The sequence below is a fragment of the Eublepharis macularius genome, chromosome 9 (genome assembly GCF_028583425.1).
Source record: "Eublepharis macularius isolate TG4126 chromosome 9, MPM_Emac_v1.0, whole genome shotgun sequence".
NCBI classification, from domain to species: Eukaryota; Metazoa; Chordata; class Lepidosauria; order Squamata; family Eublepharidae; genus Eublepharis; species Eublepharis macularius.
The window spans coordinates 72219988-72247547 of NC_072798.1; the positions used below are offsets into that span (position 1 = coordinate 72219988).

Below are 27560 nucleotides of genomic sequence, written 5' to 3' on the forward strand. Positions count from 1 at the left end.
TAAGAGTTTCCCAGGGTGTGGAATGCTAATGGCGGGAGGCTTCACTGTATCCTGAGGAGGTTCTTTTGCATATGGGTTGGTGCTTGATGTGCTAATCTTCTCTGCAAACCACAAAGCATAGCATCCAGACAAGAATAAAAGAACATGAAAGACACTGCAGACTTGGACAACCTGAAAAATCAGCAGTGGCTGAACATAGCCTAACTCAAACAGGGCACAGTATCTTATTCCAGGACACCAAAATACTGGACAACACTTCCAACTACTTTGTCAGACTGCAGAGGGAAGCCATTGAAATTCACAAGCATAAGCAAAACTTCAACAGGAAAGAAGAAACCTTAAGAATGAACAGAGCATGGTTTCCAGTTCTGAAAAACACCAGGCTAACAAAACACTCTATACCCGACAATAGCCCTGAAGAGAAGATTAGCACATCAAGCACCAATCCATATGCAAAAGAACCTCCTCAGGATACAGTGAAGCCTCCCACCATTAGCATTCCACACCCTGGGAAACTCTTACAGGATGACTCAGCTCAACCCCACCCCTCCTGAGTAGATATAAATGACCTGCCAACATCTTTTCCACACTGTGACACTGAGAGATCTCTGTCTTTTGGTGCTACACCTCTGAAGATGCCAGCCACAGCTGCTGGCGAAACATCAGGAACTACAATGCCAAGGCCACGGCAATACAGCCCAGAAAACCCACAACAACCAAGGTCATTACTGTCCACTCTGAATGGTAGCAGCTCTCCAGTGTCTCGCCTACCGCCTGATCCCTGAAACTGCAAATGAGGGCATTAAAACTGGGACCATTTGCATGCAAAGCAGATGTTCTACCACTGAGCCCAAGTGCCTGTCCCCTGAAGCAATGGTAGAGGCAGGCCTTCAGGTCCTGCTGTTGGGCTTCCTGGGGCCCTCTTGTCAAACATTGTGGTAAAAAGGAACCTGCTTTTTTGTCTGATCCAAAAGGATTCACCACAAGATCACTGGATACTAGTTCTGGTCTCTCTATCCAACTTTTAGAGCCACTAAAGACATACCACACAATCATATCAGATTCAGTATTTTTCTGTGATCATTAATCAGGAACATTTAAAAATAAAGAATAATGGAAAATTAGAACTATTTTTTCACATGTACATCCCACAAAAGATCTTGCATGCAACAAGATACCACAAAATAGGATGCCCTCAAAATGAACTTCTAATTAAGAAGAGATGCAACTACAGTTGCCAACCTCCAGGTGGGGCCTGAAACTCTCCTGGAATTACAAGTGATCTCCGGACTATAGAGATCAAATCCCCTGGAGAAAATGGCTGCTTTGGAGGATGGGCTGTACTGCATTTTACTCTGCTGAGGTGCCTCTCCTCTCCAAGCTCCATCTTTCCCAGGCTCTAACCCCCCAAATCTCCAAGAATTCCCCAATGCATAGTTGGCTTCCTAGATGCAACCCTGTTCTCCAGTACCACAACTTAAATAAATAATCAACTCTGACATGGTTTTCTGCCATCTTTATCTGACAAGCATTAAGAAGCGTCTTCAGTTTAAATATGCTTCTCAGTTGATACATGTCAGATTATGAACAGGTTTGTGTTCACTACAATCTTTATATAAAAAAATATCTAACTAGAGGAAAGGTGGCCGGAACTAAATTAAAACAGTAAAGCACTCATAGAACTAGGCATTTTAGATATGAAACAAAGCATTGTTCTCATACATTGACGTAATACATGTTTCCTGTTCTCTAATACTACTTAATGCAAAAGGCCATTCAAACGGACTGCCAGTATGAAAATTGATCCTTCAACAAGGGATTCGTTTTGTTAAAAAGAACACAAAGCATTAAAGCTATTTATACATAATGCTAAAACAAAGAAGAGAAAAAGTACATAAAAGGCTAATGCCTGCAAAGGGGGAGGCGGCTCTCCACTTACAAGCTTTCTCAATGCCCTGCCCCACAGGCTAGTGATTATTGCCTGCACCATTTGAGACTCACACCATTTTATTCTCAGAAGGGGCTGATCCAACAACGTGCCTAGTCCTAACAACCAGGAATGAACTTATCCAGGAAATGTCTTGTTTGTTTTTGCTTTGCCGATTTTCAAGAAATAGATGCTACTAATCTCACACAACCGGCTTCTGTCTGCCATGGCTTCTGTATGCAGGTGTTGTATGTATGTGGGCATGTGTGTGAGCGCACACACATATACACACAACACCTATATACAGGTGTTCTGCATACACATATATACAACATCTGCATCTGTGTGTGTGTATTCCCAAACACACACATACACACACATATATATATCTGGGCTGACTGACTGAACTTAAGGACAAGAATTAGGAGAAATTATGTTTCACTGTACTCACATATTATTGAGAAGGGCATTTGGCTCTTCAAAATGACTAGTTTCAACTTCAGACATCCTAACTTTGCTGTTTTTAAGAATTCTTTTTATTGACGTTGCCCCACTTGGATCTCAATTATCGTGGAGAAAGATGAGTTTCTAAATGTTTTATAAAGAAGTATAAATGTGTGAGTATTGCAAGCCTTCATGTTGTATAAGACTTTAGATTAAAACAAAAATATTATATTGCAAGACCAAGTGCCATTAGCAAGCCTGAGAGGCTGCAAGCCCACACAGCCTCCCCACTACAACCACACATCTCAATAGGGCACCCTGGCAAAGCACAGGAAGCTGGGCTCCTCCTCACTCCACCTAGCAAAGGCAGCTGCTACATCCAGGAGCTACCTACCCTCCAGCCAGCCAAACACCCCAGCAGCAACGAGGCTGGCCAGATAAGTCAGACATGCCCTTTTGCTAATTCCACAAATCAACTATATGGACTGAGCAAACGGTGTTGATTTAGGATCCTACTCCTATTACTATTCAGTCGGCCTTACTCCAGGGAAAGTGTTCTTAGGATGGCATGTACTTACAGGCCATTTGTTCAGTCTGGAATCAAATGTTTCAGGTATTTAGAAATAAAAAGAAGAAAATATAACATTTTAAATACTTAAAATATACACACAGTTGCCAGATTACAATCCAAGCAGTCATAAGAATCCCTAAAATCACTCAACAAGCAAGTGCTGATATAGCCACAGTTTCTCCCACCTGCCTCCATCTTTTTATCTACTTCCTCCCCTAGAAAGGACCAAGAGTCTCTCTACACAAGACATCTTACACAAGAACGCTCAAGTGTAAGGAGTAGAGATGGGCACAAACCCGGGAAAAAACGAACTATGTGGTGCGTAGTTCGTTGCATTTCACGAACCACGAACTTTCACAAGCCTGCCCCAGTTCACGAACCGGTTAATTTGGTTCATGAAAAAGTCACTTCCGGGTAAGCAGAAGGCCACTTCCGGGTCAGCACAAGGTCTGCAGGGAGTCTATCCCTTGTTTGCCTAGGAAACTGATTGATCAGTGCCCGGCTGTCTGAAGTGACGAACCAAAAAACGAACCAGCCTAAAGTTTGTGGCGGTTCATCAGAACAGGGGTCTGATGAACCACTGATTTCTGAACCACGAACCGGCCTGGTTCATCATGAACTTTGGTTCATATTTCAGTCCGTGCCCATCTCTAGTAGGGAGATGCAATGTTAGCTGGGAAGTGTAGTTTAAAAAGACAGAGCCAAAGGCTCTACAAAAAGTACATAGAGCTAGCTCCTCAGAGGATATGTTAATTTCATGTTCGGTGAGGTGAAATTGACATAGCCTCCCTACACTTGAGCATCCTCATGTAAGAGGTTTCATGTAGAGAGACTCTTAGTGAGTTGGAAAAGCCAATCTTGCTTCATCTCCTCTTCTTTTTGTAGTTTTAAAGGGCTAGAATCAACATCTGACACACAGTTTGGCAACTTTATTTAATTCTCAATCTATAGTTTTTAAATGAATCTCTCAGAAACCTTTGCAAAGCTCACTTAATTTAAGTTGTCTAGTTTGGATGAAAAGATTAAACCATCTCAGAGCAATGGTCCTGGTCCATTTCTAACAATTATGCAGCTATTATCTTTCCTTATTACAGCTGGTACCAGCTCCTTAAGCGGCCTTCCAACACAGAGTGTGAAAGGACACTGTATCAGACTAGCCAGTCCTCCCTTCTGCCAGCCACAACAAACCCCATCCCTTCACCCCAATTGAGGGAGAGGTGCCAGAACAGACCTATCTTTCCTTTTTACAGAACACAGTTTTAAGCTATGGCTTAAACTTCATGCTTCTAAGTTTTTAACTAGACCATAGTTAGATTGCTACTTAAATGCCTCTCTAATGATACTAGGCTAAGATTTCTACAGTGATCAAGATCTGCAAAGTTACCAGGAAGAATATTCCTTATATGTTTTGTTCAAAACCTAAGCTAATTGGTTAGAAGAGACATCTTACTATTTGCAGATTTAAAAATAGCCACGTGTCGAAAGTCCATCCTTAAAACTCCTAGTAAGTGAATCCAGGAAAACACACTATTACTGAAATTATTATTTCTGAAGCAGCTGTTTTTGCAAATGTCAGTAGATTTTTCTGTAGAAAATACAGGATTGCTTTTTAAACAGTAAGTGTATGTATGTATGTGTGTGTACACATACACACACGCACGCACACTCACACTTACATACATACATTTACATAAATATATACACATACATACATACAGCTCTAGTTTTAAGCACTCTTTCAATAAAATTAAACTTCTGAATGTATGTGTCAGAATATAGAATACCACAGAACATATCATGCTTTCTTCTAAATTAAAAAAAAACTTTACCCATACAAGAGATGGAAAAAAAACATTTCTGTGAATTCCAATTTTCATCACAAGTACTCAGTCTTACGAGTTATTTTTGACAGCTCTAAATACTTCATTGGTTTCATCATCTTCTCTTAAACTGAGAAATATTTTAGTGAAAGCAAAATTTCCAGACCTTACTGCTGACAAGCATAGATTATTCTTATCAATAAGCCATGAAGTGAGAAACTTCATGAACACAAGCAGACTTAATATTGGCAATGTGGAATGGAGTTATACAGAGAGAACAAATAAATTTGTTTTGCTAATGAACATTTGACTACAGAATGTACTACAAGACAAACAAAAAAATTTCAACAGCACAAGGTTTTAGTGCCTCCTCCTCTTTGTTGTGTTATGATATTATCTGAATGTTAATTTCTCAATATAGCTCCAAAGCCAGCTCTATCAGATTTTGAATGGATGAAAAAAGAAGTTCTGCATTCAGTCTATCTAGTGACCTAGAAATCTCGGATGGCTAATTAAAGTTAACCTGCACATACAATGCACTGAGCCATAACTTCCCCTACTGTATTGCCAGATCATTATTTTGACATGAGCATCATAAGATCCTGATGAATGCCTACCACTGTTCAGTTAACTAAAAGAGGACTTAGAAATGCCCTAGCTTTGCTCTCTCTTACAGGCAGATGAAGGAAAGGATGGTTAATGGCTTTTAATATTGCCCTTAGATTCAGAATTCAGCCTGTCTGGCACCATACTTGGTAATTGCTGGAGTCTAGGCCAGTGTCTGATCTCATGACATATTTTTGAAAAGGCAGAGCTTGCGTTGTCATTTTTGCAGATAGATGGTATCATTAACTTTGTTCTAATTATTTTGTGGTAGAACAACAATTTAACTAAAAGCAAAAATAAATAGCACCTAAGCACTTCAAACTCCTTTAAAGAGAACTCTAGGACAAAACAAGGGCACAGTAAACACAGAGTTTTTAAAAAAAAATTCTGTCTCTATTAAAAAATTTACTTGCAAAAAGAAAAAAGGACCCTTTTCAAAGAAACATTGTATTTTTTAAATAAAATTAGAAATCAAATATATGCCATGATTCAGAATTGGAAAGCCCTCACTCTAGACATCTAGTTCTTAAGCAAACACAAAGTATCATAACTATACAGGACCAAAATCTAATAGGAATGGGAAAACACAACCAGTAGTATATGCTTGATTTATGGGATGCAATAGTAGTCTAGGGCCGTTTTCATACTGCTTACCTGATCGCGCAAAACTCCCGATACGACGCACCTTCCTGGCATGATTTCCCGCGATAACCGAAGTTATGACGGGAAATCGTGCCAGGAAGGCGCGTCGTTCCGGGAGTTTTGTGCAATCAGTAAGCACTATGAAAACGGCCATGGTGGGACACAGGGTTTTCTTAACTATCACTAAGAATTTTCTCTCCCTCAATCTCCATGCCCAGCAGGGTGGGGGTTCAGAACCAGGATCTCTGAGATTCTAGTCCAATACTCTAACCACAACACCACAGTGAGTAAGTAAAACAAAAACTTCAAAATAAGATACACTCTGCAATTAGCCAAACATAATTAGCCAACCATAATTAACATCATCCCTACTATACAAATATGGATTTAAAAGAGACCTGATGAAAACTATTTCTCATTCTCTCCCTTTGACCAGAGGATTTGAAAGCCATAATGAAGTTATATTTGTTATAAAAGTCTGCATTTTTCCTAGTTACAAAGTATCTGTTCATTTGATGAATGAACTGCACAGGATGTGGCCAAATCAAAAGATACAGACACAGTCCAGTACAAAGGCTAGTAAGCAGTTCACATGAGGAGCACAACATCTTAAAACCTAGACTAAATTACATCATGTCTCCTGAGCAAGTTTTTCAGCATTTGTCTCTTCAGGTTTGCTATGTCAGCTACAGCCAACATAGAGCTGAGAAGATTAAACCACACACTTTGACAAAGATGAAAACAGCAGTCATTATTTACACCCCAGAGCTTTGCACAGCATGTGAAAAACTGAACACTCCATGGTACTCAAGGTTTAATAACCACCCAAGATTTCTTTATTACTATGCCTTACTTAATATTAAAAAAGGCCCTTTTCTCAATGTTTGCATTTAAATTTCAGTAATTTCAGTGGAAATTGCATGCAGCAAGACAGGCTGCAAAATTATTCACATTGTACTATTTATTGAACCTACTACTATATAAGAAAAAAGAAAGTTTCCCAACTCTTGTTCAGAAAGTAATATTTGAATTACACTCAAATCATTTGTGCAAGTGTACTCATATGTAGTGATCATTTTCTACTTGCTTATCCAGTTGAAGCGGTCATTGTGACTGATGCATAGTTGGTGGGTTATTTACAGTGCAATCCTAAGCAGAGTTACTCCAGTCTAAGCCCACTGAAATCAATGGGCTTAGACTGTAGTAACTATTCTTAGGATTGCACCGAAAGTATCCCAGCTCTAGTTAGACTTGGGGTTCGCCACTTAATTTCCTATAGAGGCGGGTTCCATTGGCACAGCGTAGTGGAGTTGTGGATAGTGACATAAATAAAATAAATAGTGCACTTCCATGTATTTTTAAGCATGAGCATTCACATTCCTGAGAACCAAGGCACACTTCATGCAGGGTATAATTTATGCAAGGAAACATTTCCATATAGGAAATACTGTGTGCTCTACATATAGGCTGCCTAACCTACTGAAGTATTATTATGTAGGAATGGCAGTTAATTGCTGGATTGCTCTCACTGTTAATGTCCTTGCAAAACTAGTATGATTTCTGAGCATGGTTGGAATCCTGCAGCATTGTGAAAAGCATTTCTCTGCTTTTCACAAATTTGGCATTCTCAAAATTTTAAATTTCCATTTTTTATCACACATATAAGGTGTTACCCAAATAGCCTACACGTGTCTACTTCTTGACTATTGGAGCATCCCCTTTTTCAGTGTCAAATACAGATAAGTGAAGCTGGGCAAATTATGGGATCCTGCCTAAGTATACCAGGTCATAGATCTGGGCTGTGCCTCATATCAGAGTGAGAACATTCCCAGAAACAAGCAGGCAGAAAGAATAAAATTTAAACCTTTATTATGAAACTGATACAACAGGGGAATGGCGAGAGGCACACAAGAATCCAAACACGCTGGCAAACACACACATGCACACACAGAGTAAAAAGGCTAAACTTAACACCTATCACCTAAACAATAAACAAAGGGGGCAATGAAAGCATACCGTGGAGTGTGAAACTCCTGTAGAGTTGTGGTGTGAACAGCAGAAGAGTTGGAGATCAGTCTCCAAGGAACCTGTGCCACACAGGGGCAGTAGCTGGAAAAACTGCTGCAAAGTATTGGGAATTTGTGGGCTATACTTATAGTACAGATGTTCATGAACTGGAATGTGCTGGTCATAAGGTGTGGCAATGATGAGAGAACAAAAGACCGGAAGTCACAGACGGCTGCCTCTGTTAGGATGATGAGTGATAAGGCTGAGAACCTGCTAAATCCTGTCCGACATTAAGGATATCTAATTCTGGAAAATCACCCAAGTGGGGTGGAGGAAGCTGATATTGGAAAAGGGAGTTTTCTTGGTTTGTATAAAAGTTAAAAATGCTTCCTGGAGGAGGTTTGGAGAAACACCTAAGGCTGGGTGAATAACAAGATTAAGGAGACGGCAGAAATCTTCCGGTACAGTCACTAAGATAAGGAGAGGAAGTAGATGGGTCAGTCCATTGCTCTTTGTCCTGGAGACATGGGTCGTTCATTAGGGTCAGCTTATTCAGGGTGGAGACTCCACAGCCCTTGGGGAGAATGGTCCTCTGATTTAATCAGCCTGAGGTGGGCTCTGGGGAGGAGCAGGGCTGCAGTCCATTGCTGCTTAATGACTCACCATCTTCGCCTTAACAAGGGGCTGTGGTTAGCTTAACTTCAGCAGGGTACAGACTCCATTTTCGAGCCCTAAGCCCAAGTTAGAACCAAAGTGGAGGCCCCAAAATGCCCCCTCCTTAAGGAAGGGTCCGGAAGCTACAAAGCTTTACATTATGTTGCAAATGCTTGGAGCAATTTTGAAAGCCAAATATTCTGATCAAAATCAAACAACTGATGCAGGAATTTTAGGGCAGGTGGCATCTTTCTATTATATCACCTAGAGCAGTTCTTTGAACAGGAAAAGCAGCATATATATTTAATTCTAATTTATAGAAAACAGAGAATCACTACATAATTCAAATATCACTCCAAATATGCCTGGAATCTTTTCCGGACTAACTAAACTATCCAAAGACTTTGATGTACAATACTGAGCAAGAGAAAGGAACTTTTATCCCCCATTACCTGAAGATTCCCATAGTCCAAAGGCAACCCTCCTCCTCTAATTGTATTTCTTCTACAAAAAGAAGGGGGGGGGAAACTAACAAGACTTCCAACACTCACAACTGACCATTCACCTTACATAGTTTCTTTATTCCCAGTTAAATCTAGCAATCCTTTCCTGCCTGATGCTCTCCCTTGAATTTCACTACCTGCATGTATAAATTTATTTATTTACTTAATTTATACCTACTTTTCTCCACAATGGGGACTCAGAGCAGTTTACATCTTTTTTCTCTCCTCTTCTCCATTTTATCCTCACAACAACCCTGTGAGGTTACTTAAACTAAAAATGTGTGATTGGCTGAAGGTAACTTTAAAAGTTTCCATGGTAGACACAGGTTTTAAATCTAAGCCTTCCAATGCATTCCTAGGGATGCAAAGGGAGGGAGAAGAAACAGAGTTCTCTCTCACATCTGTTATCCACATGCTTATAGGGTGTGCCTTCTCATCCTAAAGCAGCCTGCTGTGCCAAGGAAAGATTATGCCAGCTACAAAGTGACAACTGATCCATTTAGTCACAAGAAAAGGGAAGTCCAGCTCAGCAGTGGCAACATCTCTAGAGAGAGGAAGAGACCAACAACGTCATAACAGTCATATTGGTTTTAGCCAACAGCCTCTTCTGTCTCCAGAGAGGCAATCGCCTATAGGCAGATATCAGTTTGCTCTTGCCATTGAACAAGAATGGCAGCAAGGACCATGAGGGGCTGCAGGAGAAGCATCAAGCCCCTCCTACACTCCTTCTTGCTCCCCCCTCCCCCCCCAGGTTCACCCCTCTGCTGGGGATGTGCAGCCAGCCCTCTGTCCCAGCCTCACCTTCTAACCACAATGTAGTCCACCAGTAGGTCAGCGAGTCTCCTTTTCATGAAAACAGTAACACTGTAATTCTCATTAGTATATCTGTTAAGTTACTGATTGACACCAATATCATACAAAAGATTTCTGCTTTGGTGTCAAGAAAAAAGTTTCTCTTCCCCAACTTCCATTCATCCGTATCTGATGACATCCTTTCCTCCTTAAGTTTGCCCAAAATGTGTGTGTGTGGGGGGGGGGAATCCCACATTCTTCCAATAATTTTATACTACAGAAGCATGTATCAATAATAACTTTGTTTTCCTATAAGTCAGGTACCAAACAACCTACCATTTTAAAAACAATAACGTGAAAAATGCTCATTGTAAAGTGGTAATACAAAGCATTTCATTTGTTTTCATATAAATGAGTCAAACATAAGATGGGAGTTGTAGAAAGAGGATGCCAAAAACCAACTGCCCAAGGACTTTGTATACAACATGTTAGATACATTCAGTTTAAATTTCCTGTAAATTTTATTTAGCTTGCTAATAGAAGGGCAAATATTTTAGAACAGAAACACATCAATAAATGTCACTTACAATAGTCTCCAGACAACAACCTGCTAAGGACAAAACAAAGTAAATGCCAAGCAATTAAATTCACAAAAGCAAGCAGATTACAAGAATTAAGCTCATTAATTTTCACACACAAAGCTCCAGTGAAGGAAGTGTGAAAAAGCTCTTGACACTCAGCAGGGGTGACATGGTATTTAGTTGGGTGCATTCTACTGGGGAGGGAGGGAAACTGGAATTGTGCCCTGGGAGAACACCGATACATTTTAGTTGAAGGCACAAATGTCTTTTATGATGATCATTTTAAACATTCTATGCTGCCTTTCCAACCAATTCCGGGTCCCCAGGGTGGTAAACATTTGACTCATTAAAAGCATTCAAAACACTATAGTTAAAACAAATAAAACATAATGTAAACACATAAAAATATAAACACATGAACACACACAAACAGGGAAGAGGATAATAGGAGTGAAGGACTGCCAAACAAAATATATGGGCAGAAGTTGATAAAAGGGAAACAGACAAATGAATCTTCCAGGGAAGAAGAGAGTTCCGAAGTTTCAGTGCTGCAACCAAGAAGGCTCTTTCTTAGACTGCCACCTGTTCAGCCGTAGGGCCAAGCTAGAAGTGACCAATGACACTTGAATGGCAAGTGAACAGACTCACGTGTATTCCTCCCTGTTCACTTGTTATCCACTTGCACACCACTCTATTACGTAATCGAGTGGAGTGCAAGTGGAGTGCAAGTGAACAGGGAGGAATACATGTGGGTCTGTTCACCTGCCATTCAAGTGTCATTCATCACTTCCAGCTTGGCCCTCAGATGGCAGAGGCAGCCAAAACAAAGCCTCCAAAGATGATCAGAGTGGTCGAGTAGGCTCATAAGGTAGCTTTTACAGCTATCTTACCACAACAGTTTCATTTACACAGAATGCTGTAGACCCTTGAACTCAATGGGAAAAAATCATACAACATTTAATATTTAACTCTCTAAGTTCTACGGGCCTTTTAAATTTGAGGTAAATGATAGACAATGTCTTTGGCACATGCTCAGAAGTAACAGGAATGCAAGTAGCATCATGCAACCTGCTTGCGGGGAGAGCAGAATATAAATTTAACAAAATAAAATAAAAATAAATAAGTGGCCTACTAGAAAAACAGAGCCTCTTTTATTTGGAATTTTTTGCAAGCAAACAAACGCTCCTGAGAAACACGGACCAACCAGTCTGAAACTTTACCACATTTATGCTTAACAATGAGCTAGCCACATTCTGTGCAGGAATATGCATCGGGAACAAGATACCTTGAACCAGTTTAGAACACTCGACATAAAATTATCCATTTATTTAAATGTACATAGGTGGCACTCGCATTTTGCATTTAAAATATTATTTCAACAGAGGCAACATATCAGTAGCCCTGAATTTGGTGCTTCGCCTAGACTTTTTGCATTCCACGCTTCAATGGGCTTCTAAAGAGAAATCAGTATTCCAAGTCAGTTTCATGATTCCAATCTTCTCAAGTGCCTAAACTTGAAGGAAAATAAAATCAGCACTACTCTTTTCAATTGCCTCTCTTTCCACTCCTTCTCCAACAGCTGTTACTCCTATTGAGCCCTCTGCCCCATGCAGAAACATGGAAGTTAAACCTCCAAGAGCCCCCCTTCACTCTCCAGCCTGTGCAGTCTGAGGTACAGGAAAAATCTATCTTGAATCAAACCAGAGAATGGTTTGGATTAAAAGCACTAAAACAACATGTTATGATGAGACAGCCAAGTCTACATGAGAAATCAGCACAGCAGCAGACACAAACCAACCAGTAATCAATGAAACACCCTTTTAATTTATTTACATTATTTTTAGTCCACCTTTCTCATTTAGACTCAGTGTGAGTTAGGACACAGTGTGAGTCAGTACAGTCAATTTCAAAGACATTTTAATAAACAATTTAATTTAATAAGGTATATCAATGCAATCTACAAATCTTTAAACAAGCAAGAATCCATTATAGGATTGAATAAATGCTAAAGGAGAGCACAAGTAATGCTGGCATATTAAACAAAATAGGAACTATATTGTAGGATCATATTTAGAAAAACAGACAGTACATAGTAGTAAAGTCTATCCTTTTACTTACGCATCTCTTTGAAACCACTTCCTTACAGTACAGTTCTCCTATCTGTATAAAAAGCCATTTTCAACAATTCAGTTTTGCAAAGTTTGGGGAAAGCCAGGAGAGTAGGAGTTTTCCTGACCTTTTCAGGTAGGTTGTTCCATAAGGTGGGGGGGGGGGGCATGAGTATAAGCAACTGTTGATTTTGCCCAAGTGCAAGGTGGCACCTGCAGAAGGCCCTGTTCAGATGATCAAAGCTGCCACGTTGGAACACAGGGAGTCAGAGGGTTCCATAGGTAAGAATGACCAAGGCCATGAAGAGCTTTGTATCTGATAGCCAATACCACAAACTGAGAATTGGAGTGATATGCATGGTCCTCCTAGATCCCAATAATAACTGAGCTGCAGTGTTCTGCACCAAATAGAATCTCTGAGTTAATATAGATGGGATGTGGATGGGAGAACTATGTACAGTGCATTACTGTAGTCAAGTCCCAACGTCACCATGGCACAGATCTAGGTGGCCAAAATGACCATGTTGAGGTAGGGGGGGGGCACCTTCCAGACTAGACTAAGTTTGTAGAAAGCAATTTTTGCAGCTACCTTAACTTGCTTTTCTAGCAGTAGAGCTGGATCCAGTATAACCCCTAGGTCAACTGAGTCTCAAGGGTCAGATAAACTCCATTCAAAGAGGAGAGAACCATGTCCTTCAAGATCTCTGCCTTCCCAACTAGCATCATTTCCACCTTGTCTGGATTCAGTTTCAATTTATCTTGTTACCAACCATTTGACCACAGCCATCAGGCAGCTACCCAAGCTGTCTACTGCATCCAGCAGTGATTTGAATTGTGAGATATAGAGCTGGGTGTCATTGGCATATTGATGGCATCCAATTCCACACCTATGAATGAATTCTCTGAAAGGCTTTACATAGAGGTTTAATAACATGGGGGATGACACTGCATTCTGTGGAACCCCACAACATAATTTCTACTCTGAAGACAGCTGATCTCCAACAGCAAGCTTCTGAATCCAATCCATGAGAAAAACCCCTTGAAAGGCACATCACTCTGTGTTATATTTCACTCATAGCCACCTGTGATTGATTCCTCTCCTTCCTAAAACAGTCCATCGTGGTGAGATTGGGAGTGTTTGTGTTGGGGGAGGTCCTTTGGTTTTTTTAATGGGATGTTGAGGGAATGAGAGATGATCCCTTCTCTTTTCTATATTTTTTACTAATAAAAGTAGGAGACAGGGCAAGTCACCTAGTCTCCATTTTCCGACTAAAACAATTAACCTGGAGTCGAAGGACAAGAAGTTAAACCCAAGCCAAAGCCACAGTCACAGTAAAGAGGATTAAGGGAGCCCAGTCTTTAACCAGACCGGTCCATATGGAATACTGATCTGGAAAGACTCAGTGTCTACATGAAACTGTGCACAGAGCACAACCCTGCCATCACCACTCATTTAACACGGAGTTAACAGTTTTAAGAAGGGCCCAGAAAAGACAAAGAAGTCTTTTTTGGACAAGCTCAAGTGTCTCTTGGTGGTTCTTGATCCATTATTGTGGGTTGATTTCAAGTCACAGTCGGCTAGTTACAGTGGCACCTAAGTGAAGGATAGGAGCAGAAGGACACTGAATGTGTAATTTGATCCACACATGCCTGGATCCTCCTCAGTGCAGCTCTCCTTTAATAATGGTTTATTATTTCCAAATTTTCTCCATAATTTGCATAACATGAGCCATTGCAGCTGCCAGGGACTTAAGAGGCTAGAGAAGACCCTGAATTCTGTGTAGGTGCCTGCATGGACCTCGGTTGCTTATTGGACTTTCCTTGCACTATGCATAAAGCACAAAGAAAGAGAGGGATGGATCTTTAAAGCAGAGGGAGGATGACCTCTCTTTTTTCTATTTTTGACTAGTAAAAGTGGGAGACTGGATAGGTTGCCCAGTTTCTCTTTCCAACTAAAGCAGTTAACCCAGAGTTGAATAAGGAAGGAGGAGGAGTCAAATTAAAGAGAAAGTGAAGTTTGACAGAGACAAAAAAAACCCCTCTAACTAGATTGATCCTCCCAATCTTGAAAAATTGCTGAGACCACACGGAGACCTATTAAGGCCTTTCTCTCCCACTCTTTAACCCGGGGCTAACAGTTTCAGTCAGAAGAACCCAGAAAAAGACAGAAATCTTTCCAGGCAGCGTAAAGTTCCTCCTGGTGCTCCCTGACCTGTAATCTTTGGAGGACTTCTTTAGTCACAATAGGGACACCTACGTAAGGATAGCAGCAGCAGAAGGCCACTACTGGGTAACCTGGTCCACATGCTTGGGTGCCCCTCGCTGTGACTCTCCTTTAATAAGTGTTTATTATCTCCAATTCCACCCCCCCCTAATCTGCATAATATGAACCTTTATGGCAGCTGGGGATTTGGAGGCTAGAGAAGACCGGTCCCTCCTCAACGTCCCTCCTGGACGTTCCCTTGCATTGTGCATAAAAGTGCACAAAGAGGGATTCGTGAGGCGATGCCAATGGCACCATGGCATCTGGTGGCCCCCTCCCTGGGGCAAAGCAAGCCTTTTGCCAATTGAAACCACTCAGTGCCAATGCCATTGCCCAGGCGGCGCCAAAGACAAAATGGAATCATACACAACACACACATTTCCCTTCCCGCTGACAGAGTTACTTACGCTAACAGTAAGGGTCAGTCTCTTCCCATGGGATCCAATTGGTTGGTTGCTGTTAAGGAAAATGCCTGCTGCTGCTGACCTGGCACCTGCCTGCCTGCGCCACTACAGCATGATAACAACCGAACCAAAACACATGAACTTTTCATTTCTCAAATTTGTTTCACCATTCCAGAAGCCACTTTAATGAGCAGAACCAGCAACTTCTGGCTATATTTTCAGCTCATTTGTTCCATTTTGCATTCTTCTAACAGCAGCCCTGTGAAGCTGTGAGGATATGACTGATCCAAGATCACCCGGTGAGCTACTATGGCAGAGCGGGGATTCAAACCTGGGCCTCCCAAACCCTAGGCCAACACTCTAAACACTATGCCACAGTGGTATCAAATTATTCCCTATTTCATCATAACAATGTTTATGATTTTAAAAACCATGTGTTGTGTTCCAATAGAGACACTTTACTGGATGTGTTGCTTACAGATGTACAGAAGGAGGCTTGAATGAACTGAAAAGCAATAATTTGTGGCCAGTAATTTATTGGTTTGCCTAATTACGATTGTTTTTTAATTTATTTTGTAACACACAACCCTGCATTATAACAAAATGAAAGCTAGTTGCTACTGAACTTGGGAATGGAAGAAGTTCCAAGGCAGCACAGAACATTGTTATTTTACATGACTACAGCAGCAAGACTTTTATATGCGCAGAAATGGAAAGTGCAAAAAATACCAACTATAGAAGATTGGATTTACAAATTGCTGTACATGGCTGAGATGGACAAAATGACAAGAAAACTTAAAGATCTTGATCCAGGAGAATATATTGCAGACTGGGAGAAATTGAAACAATATCTAGAAAAAAATGGGATGTGAAAGGAAGATTGTGGCAGTTTGAGAATTATTAATATGTGATTTTACAAAGGGGAGAGAGAAGTAACTTTACCATTAATGGGGACATTTAGCAATTAATTAATCTAAGCTAACATTAGTAATAAGGAGATTGTATTAAAAATAGATAGTTTAAACAGCGAAATGTAGATTGATATATTAGAAAACTGGAGATACAGAAGAATTTGAACATGCTCAGAATACGTGATATAACATATATAGGATTTAGAAGAATTATGGTTAAGAGAAATTTGAGTAATAAGAGGGGTTTGGGGTTGGAAAGCTGTCGGACGTCAGTAAGGAGGGGGGGAAGGGGGGCTGATATAATCTAGATAAGACGGGGAATTTGTGTATTGAATAATATTGTATGTACTCACCAATAAAAATTTTCTTAAAAAAAAAAATGAAAGCTAGTTAACACTATTATTTTTCCTGCTGAAGGACAAGAATTCTTCCCATGTTTATACACATGCAACAAGACTTCTTCTATACGCACATCATTTATTACCAAGCATCTGAAAAAACAACTCTAAAGCTCTCTAGCTCTTTTATCCTTAATTAATTTTATTAAATGGAACAGCAACAATATGTGCGATACCCTGCACTCTTTCAAGATCTGTTATTAACTGAGGTGGCTAAAAATGGTGAGAACATGAATTTTGGAAACTTGTATACTATTGGCTTTTACCAATCATCTCTGCCTAGATAGTCAAAAATATCATTAACTGGTTAAAAAGAGGCAAAATAGATCAAAGCTACTGGAGCACAGAGACTTTGAATTGCAATGTCCACTACAATTCAGTGGTTAAGAGAATAAAACATTTATTTTACATAATACATGCCAGCTGTCTCTCCTCTAATTGCAGAGCTGTCTCAGTCCACAATAGAGAATACAACCTTACATAAAAGGATGACAATTCCATTCATTGTACTTTATGAAAATACAACAAAACTTGCCAGAAACTCAGCAACATTTCTTTTGTGACACATGACCTTCCAAAAGTGTCCTTAAGAAGTCTTAAACAACATGTTTTTTGTATGTTGTGATGGTTGGCCCTAATGATTAACAGTTTGCATTTATTTCAAATAGATTTCATCTCTGTGTTGATCTTTTTATTGTTTGAATTTGTTCCGCTAAAATTCCCTATTGTATCTGTTTTCATGAGTCCTAACTGTTGTTCATTATTGTAATTTGCTCACTGAATGTCTGAGCTATCAATTATATTGTATTTTTACACACTGCTGCAATTTGTCTTGGATCTTAGTGAGAAAGGTGGACTATCCTATTATATAAAAGACAAACCGTGTTGCCGATGACCCACTTTTTATCCTGGTGCACCTGCACAGGAGCAGCAGGATAAAAACTGAGTTGTTGACGACATGGCCTCCAGAGGCCACTGCTGCAGTGAGACCAGGCGAGGTGGCCCACCCCTCTGGGTCCAAACGGGTCTGATTCAGTCTCAATTGGGCCACTGCAGAGCACAGGAGCGCCGCTGGAGTGGCGCGGCAAGCCCTGGAGAGCTCCCGCACTCTGCAGTGGGCTGATTTTGACCCATTTGAGGCTGAATCAGGCCCATTTGGGGCTGAAATCTGCCTGCTGTGGAGCACAGGAGCACTCCAGGGCCTGACGCACCACGCCGGCAGCATTCCTGCACTCTGTTTTCTAGAGCCCGTTTTAAAAAAAAAACAGACTCTATTGCTAGTAAATAAACAAAGGCATAAAAATAAATAAATAAATGTTTGAGAGCTGTATGGTTAATAACATTCATGCAACATTTCTTCTTCACTTATGAAATCACTCAAAATTAGGCCCAAAAGACATGAAATTGAAGAATCTCAGCTGAAAGTCTAAAGCATGAATGTATGGTTTTAAACTCAGGTGGCGATCACAGAGAAGTGAAGCATAAGCTGCAGGTGAGGACATGGTTCAAATATTCCAAAGAGGTTCCTCCTTAGGGGCACAGTCCTTAGAGTCCTAAACACTCTCCTCTTGTCACCCAACCACAGGTGCACAACCAGATGGTTTTAACAATCTGGATGGAAATGACCCCTTTGTTGACCATGGCTGAGGCAGGCATGCCTCTATTATGAATAAAGCCATTCAAGAGGGGGCAGAGAAGAAGGGGTGCTTTTAACCATGATGAGAGATCAGGAGTGTTACCTATGCACTGACTCCACATGAAGATCAGAAACAGCATAGTTTAATGATAACTTCAATGTACTCTACATGTTCTTGTGAGCTGTTGCTTCCAGACCATCCTACGCATTCTAACGCACATACATACCTCATTCCAAAAATACTACTGCTAAAGTATGGGAAAATCTTATTTAGCATATAGATCTGCTCCTGGTTCTCATTGCTGGAACTAATGTCAACAGATTTCCAGAAAACAAGGATATAATTCAAATATCCATATACTTTACATCAAATATCGGCCACTCTGTCTTATGTTACTTCTCCAAAGGAAAGCAAGTAGCAAAATACTAAGCTGAACTCCTATAATGACACACTAACTGCTATAACAAAATCACAGGTTTACAGTGAAGAACTATGCTTAAAGATCCCAGATGTGGCCCAGCTGTGCCCTTGAATTCTATTGTCACATCATAGCAAGTGATTTATTTCACCAAAAAGTGAAAACGTGCTTTTCATACTAATTGTTTCAGTATGTAATACTTCATTAAGTTATATTCTATGTAAGGGTATAGGGCGACAGAACACTTTGGAACCGATTTCTTCTTCTGATATTCCCTTCACTTGTCAAAAAAGGAGAGAGTGATACATGTGTAGAAAATACTGACATAATAAAATCCAGTAATGTGGCTCTCTTAGCAAGTTTTAATTCTACAAAAGAAAACACCTAACAAAGCGTTCAGACACAGAAAGAAAACTGCAGGCTTCAGCTGTTCAAAGAAATTCACAAACATCACCTATCAATCAGTGCCTTTGAAGTATTCCAAGCACAACAGCCACAGTTTTAAGCACTTGTTTACAGCAAATATTATTGATGTTGAAAGTCACTGATTATTTTTAGAACAAACAGCCATTTGACAATCCATAGATCTTCCTTAGCCAGGGAGACAAAAATCAGGAAAGCTTTCTGCCTGTTTTATCAATTTATCCTGCTTGGAATATAATACTTGATTCTTCCAAAACCTTTTCAGGCAGACATGACACTTATTTAAGCATGTTTTATTATGTAGTAAGCATTTCATTTCTCTGAATAGCAGAAATATCTAGTAAAACAAGTAAATTGATATGCAATGTTCTGTTGACATTATTAAATGCATTTTATTATTCTTACCTCTGTTATCTTGTCATTAATTTGCAGACCATCTGCTTTGTCAGCTGGCCCATTTACCAGGATTCTGGACACATAAATCCCTTCTGTGGACTCCAATGGGTTGTCCTAGGCACAAATAAGCACACTTTTAAAAAAAATACACTTCTAAATCCCAAAAATGCATATCTAATTGGGTAACACCATTGATGGAGAAGGATTCAATGAACTAAAACATTTTTGTGCCTTTACTATCCTTATGCAATTTGATGCTATTCTCAGGTACTATTGCAATATGCTAAAGCATTCGGCAGAGAACTAACTCGGGAGACACATTAATGTATATTAGGCACTGGAAATGCTGAGGTAAAGCTGCTGCTTGCAGTGAAATAACCCAGGGCAATAGATATGCTTACCAAGCGAGCTTGCTGCAAGAAAATGCATTTGTACTCATTACACTTATGCCATGCTTAGAGGCTGATAAGGAAAACCTTTCTCTGAACCGCTCATACCAAATGTAACTATAGAACAATCGAGCATAGACAAGAGAAGCCAGCTGCAAATAGTAGGATCCGAACACCTGCCCGCAGATAGAGGAGTGGGCAATAAACCCCTCAGTAAGAGGAACGAGCATGCTTCCAGCCAGTTACATTAATTGATTCTCCCGAGGCTGTGAAGAGGACCCAGCAATAGATGCGGGGTACTGAAAGTAACTTTCTGCACATTCCAGAGGAAGGGAGATTGCTCCCCTCCCACAACACCCGAGAGGGAGCAATCCCTTCCTACACGGTAAAAGGTTGCTGAAGCGACATTTAGGTGCCCTTGGCAAAATGTTACACTGTCAAGTGTGCAGGAAAGAGAGGAAGCCCTATGGATGGGAAGGTATGTGAGCAGAAAGAGATGCTCCTTGAAAAGATAGAACAATGTACTGAAGTGATAAGAAATGCAAATTGGGAAATATTGTAATTGTGATGCTGACCAGAATTATTCTTGCAATAGGGACCACTGGGATCATTGGAGGTGGTCACTGGGGAGAACCAATGGGACCCCCAATATTCAAATGAATCAAAGGATATAAAACATCTTGCACAGCTACTGTAGCTTTGATGAGCGTAGTGCACGTATGATCCTTTTACTTTCCGTGTAACTAAGCATTCCTCCACGTTTAATAAACGTAGCAGACTTGCTTCTTCCACAGGACTCCGCGTCTGTCTCTTCTTTGAATTGGCTAAGGGACATTCGGACCACTGATTTTGTGGAACACCATTTTCTTTCAGGCTCCATAGTTCACTGGGATTTTTAATGTAACACCCAGAACAGCCATGTATCAAATTGACAGTACTCTCCAACTATTTTAGCATGTCTGTCTATTTCAGGTTATTTTGGTCTGTGTGCAGCGGTTTTAGATACGCTATTACTCATACATACTAGTCATTGTCTATTATATGTATCTTTTTAAAAATAAGAAGCACAGTTTTCCTGTGTTACTCCTCAAAATACCAGTTCATTTCCTTACCTTGAAAATAAAATCTAGTTACACATTTCATGGTATACAACAGGGATTTTATCAGTTTTACTCACAGAAAAGAGAAACTGGAGCTTGATCCAGTGCAAGGGTCATGGATCCTCCTGGCTCTTCCTTTTCATGCAGCAGTCCTTACTGACCCCAGGAAAGTTTACTCCTGGGGATGCAGGACCACATGGAGTAATAGCTGTGCAGGTCTGTAGACTGCAGCAAAGATGGGGAAAGGGGTGAAATCACACCCTTCTTCCCTTAGCTTGGCTCCGCTCGAATACAAAGCAAAAGGACGTGATTTCTTCCTCTTTGCCCTTCAGACGGCAGACTCTTGACCTGCAAGACTGTTACTCCACACAACCCGAAGAACAAACTTTTCCCAGTTATGAGAGGGCTGTTAGAGGGAGAGGATAGCAACCAACTGTAGCTTCCTCAGTCATGGGCTGGAAAAACCCCTGAAACCCCTGAAGACCAGGTAAGGGCAACACAGAATTCCTTATTCATTTTGTCTGCATACATTTCAGACTGCCACTTATGCAATATTGTATCCTACACATTTTTTTCCAAATCCAATTGTAGGAATACAAAAAAAGAGAGAGACATCAAATACTGCCTCACTAGACACAAGATGCTCTGAACCATTTAATAATGTCAAAAGGCAAAGTGTATCACTGGGCTTTATAACAAACTATTCCACTCTGGCAACGAGTATAATTCTAATTTATTTATTTTATTTTATTTTATTTTTAACCCGCCCTCCCTGCAAGCAGGCTCAGGGTGAGGTACAACATTGATTAAAATACAGCTTAAAATCAATTATAAAAACAGGCTGAAGGGCAGGAGCACGGAAATATAAATAGCTTTTTAAAAAAGATACCGAATTAACTTTGTTGGTTACCTGACTACATTGTCCTCCAGTTATATTAAATCCAAGGGTATCATTTTCTCTGTGCAGCATGATGCGTAAGAGGTTAGGCTGTCCTCTCTAGAAAGAAAAACACAACACACTGTTAATTAAAAATACTTAATAACAACAAGAGTCCACACAGGACAACAAACTCCTTAGTTTTTAAAATTAAGTACTGAGACAAGAGAAAATTAAAACTAGAGTGCGAAAGAAACCCATGTTAAACCATCTCATAATCAGCTGCAAAGAATTCAATTTACAAGCCATGCCATCAGACGTTGCCCAACATACAAGAGGGGAGTGTGTATGCGCACGCTTGTGTGTGTGCGCACGCACGCGTATGTGCATGCATGTGTGCGTTATGTGCCATCAAGTTGTTTCCAACTTACAGCAACCCTATGAATGAAAGACTTCCAAAACGACCTATCATTAATAGCCCTGCTCAGATCTTGCAAACTGGAAGGTGTGGCTTCCTTTATTGAGTCAAACCATCTCTTTTCCTACTGCCTTCCACTTTTCATAGCATTACTGACTTTTCCAGAGAGTCTTGTCTTCTCATGATGTGACCAAACTATGATAGTTTCAGTTTTGTCATTTTAGTGTGGAGAATTCAGGCTTGATTTTATCTAGAACCCACTTATTTGACCTTTGGGGCATCCACGGTATCCACAAAACTTCCCTCCAACACCACATTTCAAACAAGTTGTATCAAAGTTCCATCTGTCTGGAACTGGTAGCCCTTCAAACAACATTTACAGTAGCAGTGTTGTGATCAAACTAATTTGTGGCCCAAGAAGACATCCCACTTGTATGATTGTAAAAGTCGAACGAACGAACGAACGAACGAACGAACGAACGAACGAACGAACGAACGAACGAACGAACGAACGAACGAACGAAAGAAAGAAAGAAAGAAAGAAAGAAAGAAAGAAAGAAAGAAAGAAAGAAAGAAAGAAAGAAAGAAAGAAAGAAAGAAAGAAAGAAAGAAAGAAAGAAAAAGAATTTTCCTTTTTTGCCTTCATTTGTCTTTTTTGCCTAGGGGGAAAAAGCTCCACTACAAATATAGTTTGTTTCATCCACAACCTCAAGCATCCATAGATTTATAGGTTACATACAAGATAGGTGCCTATTCCAACAAAGCAGTGTAAAGAAGTTACTCAGGTGTACACTTCCTTTTTTTTCCCCATAGTATTCCAGTGTACACTTCCTGATGTGCAGTACTACCTGCTGGATATGCCGTATCTTTCTGCAGTGATTACATTTCCTGTGTTTGCTGATATACTGACAGATAATTGTGTAGCTACATGTATAATTTCAATCTTGTCATTTTCAGAATCCAGTGCCTAATGTTAATCAAAGAGAAAATTCCCTCCTGTCCCAATAACATCAACTCCCATGCTAGACAGCCTTCTTTTGACAGCCAGCGTGGTATAGCACTTAGAATGCTGGACTAGGATCTGGGAGGCCCAGGTTCAAATCCCCATTCTGAAATGAAAGCTTGCTGGGTGTCCCTGCTGGTTTACTTTCGGTCAGCCTAACCTACCTTACAGGGTTGTTGTGATGATAAAGTGATGATGGGGAGAATAATGGACACTAATTTGAGCTTGTTGGAGGAAGGGAAGGATAAAAATATACTAATTAATTAAATAACTCAACCTGATGTGGTAGTATTTTACATTGTGGGCAGACACTCAGCCTACAACCAAATTATTCAATAAACATTTTTCTCTCAAAAGGCTCCATCACTGGCAATACATACAGCAGCCCTCCTCCCACCAAAAAGTAACCTTCTTAGCTTCTTTGTATAGTACTGTCAAAAACAACATCTCTGGTCACACGCACGCACACACCCCACCAAATTTCTAGGATATTAGCAATAGAGTTGAGAAAAAGAGGACTGGCTAAAACACCCAGAGACTATTTTAAAGATAGTGCTTAAGAGAAGAGCATCCAGTGACTGTATCCAGTACAACCTCTTATAAAGGTAAAGGTAGTCTCCTGTGCAAGCACCGAGTCATTACTGACCCATGGGGGATCGATCTCCCATGGGTTACCTGAACCTGGCTTCTGCCAGGATCGAACTCAGGTCATGAGCAGAGCTTAGGCTGCAGTACTGCTGCTTACCACTCTGTGCTACGAGGCTCCACCTCTTAGAAATGTGAAATGCCACCAAAGACATATGCAAAATGAACACTAACCACCGGCAACCTCCCCACACTGGAGAATAAAGGAAGATGTCCAAGACAAAAGGAGTTTCCGCTTCTAAAATTAAAGCCCTGACACTCAAGGCTTGCTGGAAGTAACATTTTTGGAGCACTCTTCTAACTAATTCTGCATGTGAGGCAGCTGACTGGGGTGAAAAGCAAACTGCACATAGTCAGAAGTAATAATAATAATAATAATAACAATAACAACAACAACAACAACAACATTCGATTTATATACCACCCTTCAGGACAACTTAATGCCCACTCAGAGCGGTTTACAAAGTGTTATTATTACCCCACAACAATCACCCTGTGAGGTGGGTGGGGCTAAGAGAGCTCAAGAGAACTGTGACTCACCCAAGGTCACCCAGCTGGCTTCGTGGAGGAGTGGGGAATCAAACCTGGCTCTCCAGATTAGAGTCCCGTGCTCTTAACCACTACAGTATTATTATTTCACTTATTCCTATCATTGAAAGCAGATTCTTGGACTAAACTCTAGTGAGCGTTGATTCAGATTAAGCACTACATCTGGAGCCCACAGACCAAAGACTTTTTTTTTCCTTGACAAAATGTCTCAGCCATTAAAAACTGTGAGAACAGAACTTCCACAGGAGTGCCTTTCTCCCAGAATAGGGACTAAGGACACTTCATCTTCTGGCTTTTTACCATGTTTACCACAGCCTTACTTCAAGGAGCTCAGGGCCACATCCATAGTATTCCAGTCCACAAGTACCCTCACAACAACCCTGTGAGGTGGGACAGACAGAAGGAAAGAGCATGTGGCCGGTCGGTCACTCAGCAGGGATTCAAACCCCAGTCTCCCACCTATATTCAGACACTCTCACCTCTATTGCTTGAGGGCCAAGCTACAAGTGATGAATGACACTTGAACGGCAAGTGGATTGAGTGGAGGGCAAGTGAACAGGGAGAAATACACTTGCCGTTAAAGTGTCATTCGTCACTTGTAGCTTGGCCCGTAGAAAAAGAGCCAGAGTCCAGTAGCACGTACAAGACTAACAAAATTTGTCATAGGATACGAGCTTTCTGAAGAAGTATCTGAAGAAGTGAGCTGTGGCTCAGGAAAGCTCATACCCTACCACAAATTTTGTCTGTCTTGTGGTGCTACTGGACTCTTGCTCTTTTTCTGCTGCTAGACAGACTAACACAGCTTCTTGCTCTACTTCTGTAATGCGTTTTGATTGGAATAACTATGCATAGCATTGGTTGTTGTGGGTTTTCCGGGCTGTATTGCCGTGGTCTTGGCATTGTAGTTCCTGACGTTTCGCCAGAAGCTGTGACTGGCATCTTCAGAGGTGTAGCACCAAAAGACAGAGATCTCTCAGTGTCAGCCACTGAGAGATCTCTGTCTTTTGGTGCTACACCTCTGAAGATGCCAGCCACAGCTGCTGGCGAAATGTCAGGAACTACAATGCCAAGACCACGGCAATACAGCCCGGAAAACCCACAACAACCATCGTTCTCCGGCCGTGAAAGCCTTCGACAATATGCATAGCATTGCTCTAATAATTGTGAAACAGCCACGGATTGAGGCCATTAGCCCGGGGAGCATGGAGAAACGTCTCCACACAGCAGGAGCATCAAGAGAGGGGTGCCTGTGGGAACTGTGGAGGGGGGCACGGACAAGTCTGGGGCCTTGCGCTCTCCTATCACGTTTGATCGGGTCTCGGTAGCGGCTCTTGGCAGCGCCGCCTCAGAACGCGGGGGGGGGGGGAGCGCGCCAGCTGGTCTCGCGCTCACCTTTTCGCGCGGCCCGCGCACTCGGTCTCCAGGGACGCGGCCACCGAGGCTGACGTCCTGGCCGGATTCGCACAGGCGCTTGAGCGCCGCCAGCTGCACCTCGCTCTGCAGCGCCGCCAGCTGGCCCAGCGCCGCCTTTTCCTTCTGGTGCCGGCAAAGGGTCCGCCCCTGCGGGCGGCTGCCTGGTTGGCCTCGCTGGGGGCCCAACGCGCGCGGACAGCCGGGACGGGCTGGCTCCTGGTCGGCCTTTGCTTCTCCGCCGCGCTGCTGCTGCTGTTTTCCTCGCACCCGCGTCGCCACGCAGCCCTCCCGGCTGCTGCTTTCGCGCGCGCGCAGCTCCGGCTCCGGCCCCTGCGCGCAGCCCTCCTCCCGGCGGCACCTGGCCGGGGCGAAGGCGCAGCGCTCGACGTGCGCCGCCAGCTGGCGGAGGAGCAGGCGCCGGGGGCAGCCGCGCGCGCTGTAGTCGCACTTGACGGGCAGGCGCTGCACGAGGTCCCGCAGCGGCAGCACCCGGTGAAGCTCCTGGACGGAGATGTGTCGGCAGCGCAGGGGGCAGCGGCGTTGGCGCACGGCCCAGGGCAGCAGGCAGCCGGCGCAGAAGACGTGGCCGCATGGCGCAGACAGGGGCTCGTCCAGCACTTGGCCGCATAGCTTGCACCGCAGCTCGGGATCCACCGGCTCTGCAAAGCGCTCCACGTCTAGACCCATGGCCGGGACGGGCGACTTTCGGGCGGCCGGAAAGCAACGCGGGGCTAAAAGGAGGGCAGGGGAGCCGGCCGCTCGGAGCCGCGTTCGCCTCGAAGTTTTCCGCGGCTCGCCAGTCCTTTGGATGCCGCCGTATTCCCTCGAATAGGCGCCGCCGTCCAATAGCTCTGCTCTTTCCCTCTGTCAACACCTCCGCACTTTCAGTGCTGCCGCTGGGCGGGGGAAAGGGCTGGGCTGGGGCCGCGCTTACCACAGATGACAAACCAGCACTCCCGGTTACGTCGAGGCAAAGGGCGGGAGGGGACCGGCCATCCCAGAGCCCGCGGGTGCTGCGACAAACGCGGAACAGCAGGTCCGCGCAACTGGCCTTACCTGCAGTAAGCCTGCCCCGGGCTGTCTGCTCGCTCTCCCCGCAAAGCTGCATTGGGGCCACAGATGGCTCCTTTGAAATATCAGAGCTAACCGAATGCTATATTACTGCTTGCGTGTTCATACAAAGAAAAAGAAACTCCCTGCTAGTGTCTTGTCCAAATATTATAGATTGCTCTGTATAGAATATACAGAGTTGTTTGTTTTTATTCATTAATAAAGGCATCCACAAGCATTATTTTACACTATGCTTGCAATGCAAACTGGGGTGAGAACAAGGCCGGTGAGCACAGTGCTTCTCCATCTCTGATAAATAAGAACTCCTTTCTCCTTTTTGTCTGGGATCAAAGGAGAAAGTTTCCAGCTCAATAGCCAGGATTTCTTACCAGAATTGAGCCCAAACTACCATCGTTTTTGCAAATGAAAGATAGATAGTATGTGTGTCATCTTTTCTGTGGTTTTGGTTTGGATGCTCTGTTGAATTTCAGCACTTATTTTTCTTGCTCATTTGAGATGTTGGACCAAGTTATTTCTCTCTGCCTGATCTATAATTTCCACTGTTTTTCATCCACAAATCAAGAAACAGGAAAACATTTGCTGAAAGTTCA

The 27560-nt window shown here is 42.1% G+C and overlaps 1 protein-coding gene across 1 annotated transcript in view; it reads right to left on the reverse strand.

Moving 5' to 3' along the window:
* The window catches only part of PDZRN4 (PDZ domain containing ring finger 4), a 373874-nt gene extending 351891 nt beyond the window's left edge, over positions 1-21983 (reverse strand). Inside the window, exons 1-2 of the mRNA XM_054989365.1 lie at positions 21905-21983; positions 19515-19619 (exon numbers count right to left, since the gene is read on the reverse strand). Of these exons, the coding sequence (XP_054845340.1) occupies positions 19515-19619; positions 21905-21964 (165 nt within the window). The 5' untranslated portion in view covers positions 21965-21983. The remainder of the gene's footprint in view (positions 1-19514; positions 19620-21904) is intronic.
* Positions 21984-27560: the final 5577 nt, after the last annotated feature.